The 14,031-nt window shown below is 42.3% G+C and overlaps 2 protein-coding genes across 8 annotated transcripts in view; one reads left to right on the top strand and one right to left on the bottom strand.

Moving 5' to 3' along the window:
* The window catches only part of TXNRD2 (thioredoxin reductase 2), a 30,366-nt gene extending 26,563 nt beyond the window's left edge, over positions 1 to 3,803 (bottom strand). The window contains exons 1-5 of the mRNA XM_053959467.1: positions 3,757 to 3,803; positions 2,665 to 2,730; positions 1,907 to 1,963; positions 1,147 to 1,291; positions 740 to 814 (exon numbers count right to left, since the gene is read on the bottom strand). Of these exons, the coding sequence (XP_053815442.1) occupies positions 740 to 814; positions 1,147 to 1,232 (161 nt within the window). The 5' untranslated portion in view covers positions 1,233 to 1,291; positions 1,907 to 1,963; positions 2,665 to 2,730; positions 3,757 to 3,803. The remainder of the gene's footprint in view (positions 1 to 739; positions 815 to 1,146; positions 1,292 to 1,906; positions 1,964 to 2,664; positions 2,731 to 3,756) is intronic.
* Positions 2,693 to 14,031, top strand: part of COMT (catechol-O-methyltransferase) — a 41,087-nt gene continuing 29,748 nt past the window's right edge. Inside the window, exons 1-2 of one of the 7 annotated variants that reach the window (XM_053959470.1) lie at positions 7,415 to 7,448; positions 10,659 to 10,711. Coding sequence is in view for 2 of the 7 variants with exons in the window: in XM_053959468.1 (XP_053815443.1) it covers positions 2,779 to 2,787 (9 nt within the window). In the remaining 5 variants the exon portion in view is untranslated. Of the gene's footprint in view, positions 2,788 to 3,127; positions 3,224 to 7,371; positions 7,449 to 9,118; positions 9,295 to 10,658; positions 10,712 to 14,031 lie in introns of those variants that run through there. The other 6 variants (XM_053959469.1, XM_053959468.1, XM_053959474.1 and 3 more) reach the window with 6 other exon arrangements.

The following is a 14,031-nucleotide window of genomic DNA, read 5'->3' as shown; positions in this document are numbered from 1 at the left end:
GTAGCAAACAGGCATGGAGAAGTAAAAGGAAGGAATCTCATTTCATAGGACTGTTTGCAGCTCTGTCATGATTTGTCACTTTATTTGTGTGTCACACTTAACTCTTCTATACAGAAAAGTAACTAACCTAGTAACAAACTTTGACATCAATCTTTGAGAGGTTATTGACCTCTTAAAAAAAGATATTTTCTGTTAGCCATAGCATTACTAGTATTATCTAAAGCATTTCTGATGCCATGCTCATTTGAGAACACACCAAAGTGACTCAGCAGGAGTAACAAGACTAGAATCTGTTAAATTTTCTATTATAATTTCTCTATAAAAGGAACTGTATGCTGAAAAACCTAAAACCATTTCTGCACTGAAAGCAAAAAAAAAAAAAATCTGCTGCTCTAGCATAGTGTTAGCTGTGGGTTTGTATGGTATAGAAATTTTGGGGGATGAGATCAAAAGTATCTTAAGAAACCTTGACTGCTTCATATTAATGCAAAAGCTCTCCAGACTAAAGAGAGCATCACTTCACTGCTAGAAAGCTTTTGTGTATGGTCAGTGCCAACCACTATTCCACCAAAAGGAAAATGGGAGAGGAAGAAACCACTTACAGACCCCAGAAGAAAAGACTTACAGACTGAAAATATTAGCTCTAGATAGAAACTTCAAAGGGAATTCTGCAGTTCTACAAGGGCAAGAGCATCTCTTTGACTGTGGGAAGAAAGACAAACTTCAAAGTCTTATTTACTTTTCTTGTAGTTGCACTCTGTGTCCCCAGTTCAAGGATTTTACATAATTCTGAACACCTTGTGCCATCACAGACCTGTGCAAAACAAGAAACTGAACATGAAGTCATCATATTACAAATTCAGGTTATGCAACGGAAAGATATAGGCCACTGCTAAAAATGAGGAATGAACCACAGTATTTTTTGTTGTAAAAGCAAATTATCAAGTCCAAATCAACGTTAATTTCTGCCCTGAGAAACCAGTAACTAATTCTGTTTTTTAACAAGTACCAGGCTAAAATTTCACATGCAAAATTCACTTCCCTAAATGTCCCATAATAAACACCAGCTGGGAAAAGGTTAGGTTATTGTTATGCATTTGCAGCACATAGGAGTGGAGACAGGCAACCGCAGGCAACAGTCTTTACCAGGTATGATGAACAGGTTGGGATATATTCCAGCCATAGTGTTGGGCATCTTTAATGGCACTCCCTAAAAGAGCTGCTTGATGCATAAGCTTTTTAGGAATGCAGCCAACATTCACACAAGTTCCACCAAGTCCCCATGCAGTTCCTTTGGAAAAAAAAAAAAGAAAAAAAATAACAGAAAGAAAAAAAAAAAGTAAATGCACCAGCTTAGTGTAACAATGCAGTTGGGTCCATGGGAAGTAAAAAGTTCTGTAACAACACAGTTTACTGTCTCCTACAGATCAGTTTATAACTTTCTTTGTGCTCATTTGTTTGATGAAACCATCTCTCTATATTTTTTTTCTAAAATTCAAACCATCTCAAGATTTTTCTCAGAGCTCAGAAGATTCAGTAACTAAACATTCACGTTTGCAGATCTCATTTTGTGCATTGTGTACGAGGAGCCTCAGCATGACACAATCAGTAATTTTTAGAAATTGTAAATAACATTTTGACAGAGGGAATATTCTCACTTAAATAAGTCCTAAGTCTACTATAAATGGTAGCATCAAGCACTGCTAACAAGTTTAATGTGCAGGGGAGCAGGCACAGCTGGTTCATCTTGGAGAGAACAAGCCATGGCACAAGCCAGGCTAAAGGACTTTTACTCCAAGCAAAACAGGCAGTGTGGCTTTGGACACTGCTGTCTGGAGCAACCTGCTCACCTGAGCAGCTGAATTTATGCATTTCCAATTATTACCCTGTTATTTCTCTTCCATACCTTGTGGGGAAGGTTCAACATAATCCAGAACAGCCACTTTTCTTCCAAACTGAGCAGCTTTAAACAAAGAAGCAAGGTAAGGTATTTAGAGGAAGGAGAAATACACAAACATAAACATTTTTAGTAGCACAGATATAGATAAAGTACAGGAGATGAAAGTTGGTGGTTTTTTTCTGTCTAACTCAAGATACCAGACCAGAGACCCAATCTGCCTATGTAGCCAGCAAATTCTCTGGAAGATGTTTAATAACCCAGAGTGGGGCCTCCAGCTTCCACTGACCCTAAAAATGCAATTTGACCTCAAATGAGATGTTTAATAACGCTGTGGGTTGTTGAACATAGTACGCTGAGATACAAAGGGGGCAAGGTTCTCTACAGCAGTTAGTTCTTGGAAACAGTCTGAAGGGATTGTTGTTTTAACACATAAATGAGAATGATATTTTAAAAAATTCAGTATCTATGGAGGTACTCTGAACACTTCTACAACAATGAAATGAAAGCTTATTAGTTTTTTCCCATGACAAAAGAATAAATGCTTTTTAAAAGTTAAGAGGAAAGCCAAATAAGATCACACCATCTGAGTGTGTGAATCAATTTGCAGATTAACCATATGGAGCTAAGTTAATGATTAATGTGCAGGTACTGAGCATACTATGCTTCTTAATAAGCTTTAAGATTATCAGTAATACTTCTCTTAGTTTCCTTACACCCCACTGGAGTTAAACCAAAACTTCTGTTAGTTATTTATGCATACAAACCTTCTTTTGCACAAGCAAGGCCTCCAGACCCTCCACCAATGACCAGAAGATCATACTCATTCTTTCCTGTGAAGAGGACGTGAAAAAAAGAAGGAATAGAAACAGACCAGGAAGATGGGAGAGGTATGTAAGAAGGACAGTATTCAGAGTACACCTACATTTGATTATTGCCGATTTGGGTTTTCCTCACTTCACTCTAGTGCTGTGGTTTGCTCATTAAGCTATCTACTCTGGTTTTGTGAATTAAATACAGAAAATAAAGCAAACAAAGTGAGAAAATAGACTGAATTTTTACATAATGACCCAAGAGGCTCATAATTAATGCAACTGAGATCCAGTACAGGTCTCTGTCTCAGAATTACAGCAGCAAGTTCTACGCAGATATTTTTCCGCGGGGTCACTTTATCGGACTCAAAGCTTTATATGCCGTGTGTGCCCCGCCGGGGCGTGGGCCGCGGTCAGAGGGAAGCTGGCCCCTGCTGCCACCCCGGCCACTGCACAGACCGGCCTCGGAGCAAACCGGCCCCGGCTCGGTGTGAGGCGGCGGGAGCAGCCGCAGGTGAGCGATGGCTCCTTCTAGGGAGGGCACGGGGTCGCTGCTGCTTGCGGGGCCGTCACGGGCAGGGCGGGCACCGAGCCCACGCAGCATCCGAGCCCGGGCGGGGGCGGCTTCCCCTGGAATTGCCGAGCGGGCTGGGAGGGCCGCTACGCTTTGGCGCTAATTCCGCAGGAATTAATCCGCTCTGGGGCAGCCCCAGCCCCACTGCGGAGCCCCCACCCCGCTGCACCGTCCTCTGAACCTGGCGGTCCCACAGCGCCCAGGCGCCGAGGGACGGGCTCCGCAGGAGCACCGGGCGCGGCCGTGGCTGCCAGAGCCCTCACGGATGGAGGCGGCCGCCGCCTCGGAGAGGAGGGGAGAGGCGGCCCGGTCGCCACAGCAGCCGCTCGAGTCTGTGATCTACGGGTGGTTGGAAAGGCTTGGGGGACCTTCCCCGGGCGCTTTGGGCGTCAGAAGGCGCGGGCAGCCGCTTCCCGCGAGGAGCGGCGAATGCGCGGCCGCTGCCGGGCCCGAGCCCCGCGGGTACCGCGTACCTGAGAGCGCTCGGAGCGTACGGCACAGCCCCGACACTGCCGGGGGACGCGCCCGCCGCCACAGCGCCGCCATGCTGTACGGCACAGGGCCCCGCGCCCGCCAGGACCCTGCGGGGTGGCCGCGCAGCGCCTGAGCGGAGGGCGGTGGGGCGCAGTGGGGATCCCGCGCGGGAGCCGCCTGCGGGGAGCGCTCGGCGCGGAGCCCTCACGGGGCTGGAGGAGGCGGACACAGCCTCTGGCGCTGGCGAATCACACACACCGGCACGGAATCGTTAGGATTGGAAGGGACCTCTGGAGGCCACTCAGTCCAACCCCCCGTACAAAGCAGAGCCGCCTGGAGCAGGTGGAATGCTGGTTTGGAATGTCTCCAGAGAGGAGGACAGCACGACCTCCCTGGACAGCTGTTCCAGTGCTCTGCCACCGCCAACATAAAGTTGTTCCTCATGTTCCCGCGTTGTTCCTGCGTTCCTCATGTTGAGGTAAAACTTCGTGTGTTTTAGTTTATGGCCATTGCATCTCATCCTGTCATATCATTAATGAGATTCCCTTTCAGTCTTCTCTTCAGACTAAAGAGGTCCAGCTCCCATAGTCTATCCTCATAAGAGATGCTCCAACCCCCTCATCAACTTCATAGCCTCTGCTGGACCCTCTTCAATAGTTCCTTATTTTTTTATACTGAAGAGCCCAGAATTGGAGCCCATTTCTGGCCTCCTCAATTAAAATCAGTTAAAAATTGCATTAAAATTAGACATTTGGAAGGAAGAAAAATCCCACAGTTTGCTTGACTGGCTTCACCCCAGATCCTGCTGTAGAAAGGGTTTGGGGAAGGCCTTTTGGGAAAGACAAGGAGCATGATGACTGCCCAAAACCTCCCCTGATATCCAAGACCTGTCCTGTCCCCTCTGAACCATCCACCCCTCTGTAGCAGATGTGGCGAAAGGAGCTGCCACAGCCCCTCCTCGGGGCACTGGCTGACAGAAACCTCTGAGGAGGTTTGAACAAAGCACCTTCCCTGAGGTGTTAGAGGCTACACACAGTGTTGCTCTGTGTTCCTGTGACTGTGATACATTCAGGATTGTGAGCAGGACTCAGGTCTGGAAAAAGGGGTTCCTCTGCTGGCATGCTGGAGTGGGGCCCAAGTGATGTGGGTCAGTGACCCTGATCAGCACCAACAGCTTGCACACATGGCTGGGCTGTGGTGGGACAGATACCTACTCGGGACAACCTTTCAGAAGTGCCTCCAGTGCATCAGCTTCCAGCAGCATTCCCTATCCCTGTGCCACATGCCTGCTCTTGACCTATATCCTGAATGGGAGCTGTCAGAGTTAATAATGGCTGTGATGTGTTCTGACAGCCTGAGGTAAAAGGCCTGAAAGCTGGCATTGATCAAAAAAAAATCAAGGAACAAGTTTTCCTTGTTCAGAGGTGTTGGCTTGGCCTTTACTGAAGCTCAGTACTCGCCCTGCCTGCTGCCCTAGGTAGTGGATCATATGTGTTAAGTGCCACCACAGCCAAAAGCAGAGTTTGGGACAAAAGAATCATATGCTTTTTCTACAGAAAAAAAAAGGTTTTAGGCAGTCGTGGTTCAGGCTTTGGAGCAGGGGCCCCGCTCACAAGGGGGCAGCATCCAACCATTTTGTTTCAGAAAACATCAATTCTCTGGTCTACAGCTGAGGAGAAATGGTAGGAAATTAAAATACTCCAAAGAAAGTTTTATAGAATTCACTTCACATCCAGTTTAGTCTCGTTTGTTTTTTTTTTTTTTCACCCAGTTAATGTTTGAAAATACATGGATGTTTGAAAATACATGAAAAAAGGCAGGAATTATTATCACTTTAGTAAGTGGATTGATGACTTTTTTCCAGCATCATTGCTATTAAACCTCCCTCCCCACAAAATACAAGAAAACCAAAGGCAAACCCCCTGTTATCACTAGAAACACTGTTACCCACTGCAACAACAGTAGAAAGAAATGACTGGAGCATACTGAGAGGTCTTTGAATTAAAGAAACCTTTGAATTAAACCTTCAGAGATAATCTTTTATGCTTTTCAAAGTGCACGCATGCAAAGTTATTTCAGCTTTTCATGTTAGCCGCTGTTCTGAGTTGAATCAGGCAGTGTTGAGCATATGCTCTTCACACTGATTTAGTTCAGACATGTAGGATCAAGGGTAGAATTAACTCTCCCCAAACACAAAACAAGTTTATGTGAGGAGATGTCCCTGCAGCATTAAGGTGTTCTGCTAATAAGGAAAGGCCTTAAATGTGGCAAAGTGAAACGAAACTGAACCAAATGAAAGAAAGGTGGGTGTCAGTTTCTTCTGCTATGTCTCAAGTGAAAGCATGAGAGGAAATGACCTTAAAATGCTAAGGGAGGTACAGATTAGAAGGTACAGCTGTGTGTGATGCTGGGGTGTGCCCAGCCCTGTGGCTGTATCCCACAGCTCAGGATAAAGCACAGTGCAGTTCCACAGGTTTCCCATCAGGACCGCCAGCTTCAGAAGAAAGTCCAAAATCTGTGCTGTGCCATTCCACTTGTTCACAGGCGTGATCCTCAAGAGTGATAGAGACAAATAGCAGCAACGAGGAGTGGGTTGTGCTGATGGTGACAGTATCAGTAAGAGCAGCAGCCCCTGGTATTTCCTTCTGTCAGCACTGAGTAGGTGTGTCTGTGCTGCACTTCAAAACTCTTTTTCAGGGACAGGAGACAGATAATGGTTATCAAATGTGGTTTCTACTGTATACGTGGCTCAGCTCATATGGCTTTCTACTCTTAATTTAATTATTTTGTGGTTAGCATTATGTTGATTAGATAATTAGTGATACACATTTATATATACATATATATAAAATATATCTTAATTTCTTTGAAGAAAACAAGTATTAAGTCCTTTAGCAGCAAATACATTATATTAACAGGAATCATTTAGATAAAGCCTTGTGTTTCTGCAGTGAAAGCATATACTTCCAAAACTGAGATGAAAAAAACTTCTTCCAAGATAGTTATCAGATTTAACATCATATTTCCACTGAATTTTGTTACTTGTAGCTTGGCATATTTGAAGTCATAAATAAACTTATACTCTAGTTGTGGCTTGGTTTATTTCCAGGTGGAGATGTTTATTCAATATACTTTAAAGAGTGTGGTATTAAAAGGATAAAGGAGACACCCTGTATCGGAAATGTACACAAATCCATTCAACAAAAATGGTGCTTTGTAAGTCATGAATTGATTTTGTTAGCAGGCAACTTTCTCCTTTTGAATTTATTGTAAAGACAGCTTGCAATTCTGTATGTTGTTTCCTTTGTAGGAAATACAAATATTACATTTATCAATGGCTTACTTAAATTCTTCCTCACAAAATGACCAGGACTAAATACTTTTTCTATCAAATCTTTTAAAAATTTTGACTTTTCAAGTGCATCTTCTTGTTGTTCCTGTTTTTCTGGCATAGTTTCCTTCATGTGTTATTACATTCCTGGATCAGCAACCAGGGAGGGTGGGGTGAAGAAGAGAGGTGTCAGGTAGATACTGTCTTTGGAAGTCATCACTTCGTGTCCTTTTTAGTGGGTGGGGTGGGAAATCGATTCTCTCTGAGGTTGCATTTTGTGGTGTGATCTAATGAATAATTTACAGAAGTGTCAGTGAACTCTACTGGGTCACTGGTTGAACTAAGCTGTCTCCGCATGAGGTAGGACCTTTTTGTTTCTTACCATCTCTCTCTTTTAAAGATTATTCAAGAATTATTTTCATAAATTTGTCTCAGAGTAGGATTAGTTCAGAATTTAATCTATGCCTTTTTATTCGTTCCTTCCTTCCTTAACATAGATCATCTGTTCATAGTTTGTCCTGAACAAGTAATTGATTGCAAGTAAGGGAAAAAGACAGCAGAAACAGATGAAGCTTCAAGTAACGCAAGTTCTTGGCTTCATTCAAATGCTTCAGCACATATTGCCAAAAACGTGAGGGTAGAAAAAAGAGAAATGTGGTATACTTAACTGCTTCAGAGTTTTTGTGACGAGTTATAAAGTCTTTGAAAATTGAGAGGTTTTTTCAGTCTTCCTGATAACCTTTTAAGAGGCTCTGTAAACACAAAAGAGTCTAACTGCTTGTATTAACTGTTCAAATTTAGAGTACAACTTTGCTGGCCACCTTTCTTCTCTTTTAGCTGTTTCCTGTTTTAGATATTGCCAGGCAGTTTCCTGATTCAGACATGAGTGGTGCTTCCTTTCTTCAAAATTCCTCTTTTGCGTGTTTCTCAGCAAGACAGACTAATTTGACTGTGGAAAACAGCGAATTCCCATAAAAGAAAATCCCTCCTGCTATTCTGAAAATGCAAGCTCAAAAGAATTTTCTTCCACTCAGTGTTTCACATGATCTGTGGGGTTTATAATGTGCTAGCTCTCCTGTCTCCCTTTGTTTCGGCTTTTAAAAACCAGTCTTTGTCCAGGATTATTAGAAGAAGGGAATGCCATTTGTTGTTGTGCCAGGCATGGATTTAGGGGGAAAGGCTCTAGCTCCGTGCTATGCACAGCAAGTGGGAATGGCCCTGCCAAGCTGCATCATGTGACTGCAGCTGGGGGCTCTATCCATGAGCAAGTCTGCTCAAGTTTGTGCAGGCAGATCAGAGCTAAAGTGGCAACTGTCAGGGTGAGTCAGCCTGAACCAGCCAGTTATCCTGAGCTGCTGCCATTCATGTGATGTTGCTCCCAGGCTAATGCATCCTGGTTCTACACCTTCCCATAGAAGTGCCCTGTGAATCCAGTACCTGATAGATATTCTGAAGTCTTTTAAGATCTTGGCCCTTCATAAAAACTCTATTACACCAATACATTTGTAGTTCTCTGCAGTTTTCTAATCTGGTTGTATTAATATCAGGGCAGATTTTTACTGTCTGGACAAGGATAAGTCCAGATAGTATGGATAGTATATAAATTTATGCACTGTGGTGTTTGTAGCATTGTTAGTACATTAGTAAAAACTTGCAAAAATATCCATACTTATATACACACCATGTGTAGGGCTAACAGATAAATTAAAGAGAGGCATAAACCAATGGCTATCAGGCTACCAAAGAAACTTCTCTTGGGGAAGAAAATATCCCATAACACATTACAAGACTTCAATTTTCTATTAACTTGGAAGCAATTTATGGACATTATTGCACACTTTGGGTGGCTTAACCAACTGAACCTCCAGTTTGTCTAACTTGCAGTTATTGCCATTCACCATTTTTACTTATGTAATGAAATATGTAGACAACAGCAAGGGTTACTTGCAGGCGTAGCTTTTATCGCACAAGTAAACAGCTGTGGGCAGGCAGAAGCAAGTTTGCTCCTCCCATGCTTAGAGCCTGAAGAATATAATTCAGCTCCAAGTTAGAAGACTTTTAGAAGTGTTGTCATGGGATATTGCTCAATCAGGGAAGTCTTGGCACTAAATTATGCTGCTAAGCAGAAGCTGGGCTGACACCACCCACAACTAGCTGTAGTTAACTGCAAGGACTTCTCCAAAGAGCAGCTGTATACTTACACAAGGTAAAGCTGTATACTTACTCAGTGCTTAAGTAAGTTTTGCTGTTTTAAACTCTTTTCTCCACAGCCCAGCAGTAAAAAAAATTCTCTGCTAATTTGAATTGTGGGAGGCATCAGGGATCATGCAGACACAACCAGCTTTTGACCAAACAGGAAATTACTGTCAGTGAAGCTGGACTGCAGTATTGCTTACTTCATTCTTTGTTGTGCTTGATGTCTGGATTATAAGAAAATATTTGCAGAGCTAAAGATCTGTTATACATGGAAGAGATAGTTCAAAGTTATTCTGTATTGACACTGGGGACTGTGCTGTATTGCAGGGTCTTAGTTATGTTTTGTTTAGAGCTACTAGAAACATTTCAATCTTCACCCACCTATTTTTCCCCACAATTCTTTATTCAATTAATCTGCTTAAAATTATTTGGTTTTCTCTTGTCATGCTCTCAGGTGGTCCCTAATTCTTTCAAGGACCTCCCCTATCACTTGACAAAGCCTGAAGTTCTCAGAACTTCAGCTCCTGTTTCTGCCACATTTGGTACAAACACATTCTTTAAGTCTTTAAAAAGTTTCTAGGTTTGAGCTTCAAACGCTTGTTGATTAGGTCTGAGCTTTGCAGTGAGAATACAGGAGAGAACTATTACCATACTGTGTTTGGGATTCTTCGTTTTGGTTTTCTTCTGATTTTCTTCGATGATGCAATTTAATTGCAGCTTGGTTATATTGTTCCTACCTTGAAGGAAACAGTATAGACATACAAGCCGAGAGCAAGGTTTATTAGAATAAGCCTCTTCTTTTATCTTAGAGCTGTTTGTAGCAAAATATTTGTCCAACTAGAAGCCACAGAAATTCAAATGTGCTATTTATAATGTATTGATTGCAGCTCCTCCTGTAGTTGCTATTAAGCCATTTGCTATACATACCTCGCCTGCCTCCAGCAGCACTCTATATTTAACCCGCATGCCTAGGTCTTGTTCCTACCAATTCTGCTCTGGCTGTAGCATGCCACGTCTGAGCTGAAAAAAGAACTAAATCCCTTGGGCCAAATTCATTCCTGAAGTTGCTTGATTGAACACATTGCATTTCTACTGAGCACAGATTTGGCTCACACCTGACTTTGTCAGCATTCACTGTGCTGTAGCTAAGTAACAAGAGCACTGTCGTTAGGGGACAGATGAATAGATTTCTCTACGGTTATTAGAGCACCGAGCACCTTTAAGGAGTGCAGAATCTGTGAAAGGAGGAGTTGGGGAAAAGGACAGCACTCCTTTTAGAGTCTGTGTAACAGAACTGATAAGCTATTCCTGTGATGTGATCGAATGTGACTGAATACTGCAGGCTCTTGGACTTTTATTCTGTAAAATCCACAGGAGAGCAGCACAGGAAAAGATCGGAGGGAACAGCTTCTGCTATACTAAGAAAGGTACATGTTTATATTTTCTTATTTGTCAGGCTTGACATGATGTGTTATCTTAGAAAATGTCACTATTTTAAACAGTGGTGCTTATGAAAGAAGTGGTGTTTTCCACATTCTGACTGGCACTCATTGTCAGGAAGCCAGTCCGTGGGCAGCAACAGCTTTCATGGAGAAAGAGTAGGACATATTTGTGTGTAATGCATTTGTACTGTATTGTAAATCTTGACAGCTGAAAGAAGTGAGATGAGATAACCCTGACTAAATTGAAAATTTAATTTATGGCTATAAGTATGCTGGAATTTGGTATTCATTTATATTGAAGAAAAAGCTGAATGAGAGTCAAGCTTCAGTTCAGTCACATTTGGCTGAATAGCTGCTTTTATAAGATGTATTTTATGGAGGTACTCATTCTCAAGAGGGAGTTCTGCTACTGCAAAATATCTCTGAAGAAGAGACAAAAAGCGAGTACTTTTGCTTGCCAGCCCTGTTGGTGCTTATATAGTATCCTTCTGATGCTCATGATGGATATTTTTTACTTTCTCTCCTTTACAAACAAACTCATATTTACCAATACTGTCAACTACGTCATACTGATGAACTCTGTAAACAACCTTAAACAACCTTTACTTTGTCTCTGCACTTCTGCTTACTCAGTCATGGGCTTCTCCAACAAAGCCCTCAGGTTCAGAACCACATGCATTTGCACAGCTTTGCAGTATTGAAATACAAAAGAAAAACTTCCTGATTTACAGCTTTAGTTTGCATTAATGAGAAAAGAATTTGATCACATTAACACTGCAAGCAACTTACTTGCCACCCAAGTTTAGCAACGTTTCTCAGCAGTCTGGCACCCAGTTTACATCTGACAGTCTCATACTGTTGTCTTTCAGCATTCCTTCAGGATCACTGGAATTAAAAGTGACTGGGAATTTTTTGAAAAAACATAATTTTGGCAGCAGTCCTTGAAAACAGATCTTAATGTGTGAGGCCATTCTAAAGCTCTTTCAGAAAGCAAATTTCTAGACAGATACCCTCTATACCCACTCCAGGCACTTTTCTGGGGAGAGCTTTCACTCAGGATTTGAAACCAATCCCTACCCTGCTCTATCTCAGGCTCCCTCTTCCCACACAGTGTTTGATTACCTGTTATGCTGTGGTGAATCCCACCTTCCCTGGCATGTTAGAGTTGTTAATTTTCATAGAAAGAAGTCATCATTTCAGCAGAGATTTCCTTCCTAATCCTTCAGATCCCTCAGCAGGTGTCCTCACTACCAAGTTTCAGCCGTGCACTCCCCCCAGCCTGAAGATCAGCCTGTGGACAGCAGAAGGCTGTGCTGGGAGAGAGACAGATTTACAGTAGATTAGCTGGTAGCCTTGGAAGCAGGGCAGGAGCATGCAGTGGGGATTTGGGACACTAAGGATTCAGCCCTGTAATATAAGGAAGAGACTGTGAAATAGGTCTGTCTGAGGACAATTAGCCATTTTGATCTTTCCTCTTCCATCCCTTTCTCCCTACCTCCGTCTGGGGCAAAATCATTTAATAAGAGTTTGATTTTACTCCCTCGGGAACATGAAAATCTCAGCTTAGAAAACTCTTCACAGACCAGCTCCTAGTGTGCTGTCAGGGCAGAGCTCTTTCTACTTTTGTCAGTCCACTGCCTGTAGGATTTGTACAGTTCTGTTGAGCCACCCTAACCACTGGTCTTAAACACTGGTACAAATAGTACAAACACATCTGGAGTGCTCCAGTAGGAATAAGGACTATCAGAAACAAACACTTCCTAGGGATACCTGAAAAGGCCTGGTAAAGTGCATTTCATATACTTGAAGCATTCTCTCACCCCAAACTCTGGCTTTAATCATGCAGCGTGTTCACTAGGTCAGTCTGGATTATAATGCTACAAATTCCTGTGGACCTGCTTGTTGGATGGAGATGAGGCCTCTCTGTGTGGCCAGTTCATTCTAAACACTGCACTTCTTTATGGGGCACACAACCATTCTATAAACCTGCTTTGGGTAATAGCACCCAATGCCATCTAAAGAATGGCTACTGGGAAGGGAGTTTTAAGTGGGCAGCAATTATCCTAATTGAAATCTATGTGGGGAGAATGGATTTAAACATTCTTATGAAGCTTATTTGATGGGGCTCCCAAGCAAGCAATAGGCACTTTTCTGTTCTCTTCCTTTCATTCAGTAAGAAGAAACTTGTATTTGTTTCCTTTCAACCTGAGGAGAGGGAAGAAGAGGGAAGACAAAAGGCTGTGGGAGCAGAAAACAATCATCAGAACTTTGCATTTATAGAAGACAGAAATTTTTGTAGTCATGGCAGTGAAACTAAACTATAGTAATTTGAAAAAGACTGAGAGGTAAATCTAGATTTCAGGCAAGAAATAGTGAAAAATTATATAAAGTCTGCTCAGATTGTTTTAATGATGTCAGTGGAAAATCTGAATGTCAAACTCCAAGACTGTTTCCATCGAAATACAAACTATCCACATTTGGCAATATGATGATTATTCTCAGAACAGTTGCACTCACTTGAAAATACATAAACAGTAACGAAAGAATAGAAGGTAAAAAGATATTTTTTGACCTTTAAATGTACTAAATTACGAAGCTGTTGAATTGTGTTGCCTACAGCAACAGAATACAATATGTTTGGCAGAAGTTAGTTTAGACTTTCTGACCAAAATACTTTGCCTTTCTTTCTCTGGGAAAAGATCAAGAAAAACAAAATGCCACAAAAGAGAGATTGCCTCATTCAAGACAGCATAGGACTAAGAGTCAGAAACTCCAGTCCCAGCACAGCACAGATCTCCTCTGGCCTAATGCAGAACATTGTTAAAATATGTGTAGAAATGTGCTGACTCTTCTGCGTTGCTTTCACAATGCTTCATAAACAGCTAATATATCCTTACTAGTGTGCAAATCCTCTGCACACTTCAGTGCATGAGTGTCTAAAGGCATAATTTCAGCAGAAGCTGAAAAAGGTTGAATGATATAAACTTATCAAGTGCTCCCCATTCACCAGGTTATGTGAGTTAATAAAGTCAAAATTAGATTCTAAACCCTTTAGCACCAGAATGCTAAAGTACTGTCTGGATGCGTGGAGACTCGTAATGAACTCTTAAACAACCAACCAGTACTTGGCAGTTAGATTAAATGCATGAAAAATTATAGCAAGACTGCATGTACCATTTTCCTCAAAGGCCTGAATTGTCAGCTGGCTGAAAGCCCTTTAGGAAGGCATTTGAAGCACTGCTTGTCTCCACATTTTCCCAGTTGTTCATAAACTCAAGAATAATAATGTCACATAGGCATTTGCT

The sequence above is a fragment of the Vidua chalybeata genome, chromosome 18 (genome assembly GCF_026979565.1).
Source record: "Vidua chalybeata isolate OUT-0048 chromosome 18, bVidCha1 merged haplotype, whole genome shotgun sequence".
Taxonomy (NCBI): domain Eukaryota; kingdom Metazoa; phylum Chordata; class Aves; order Passeriformes; family Viduidae; genus Vidua; species Vidua chalybeata.
Note: the sequence above shows the minus strand (reverse complement) of the source record. Positions and strands in the feature narration are given on the sequence as shown.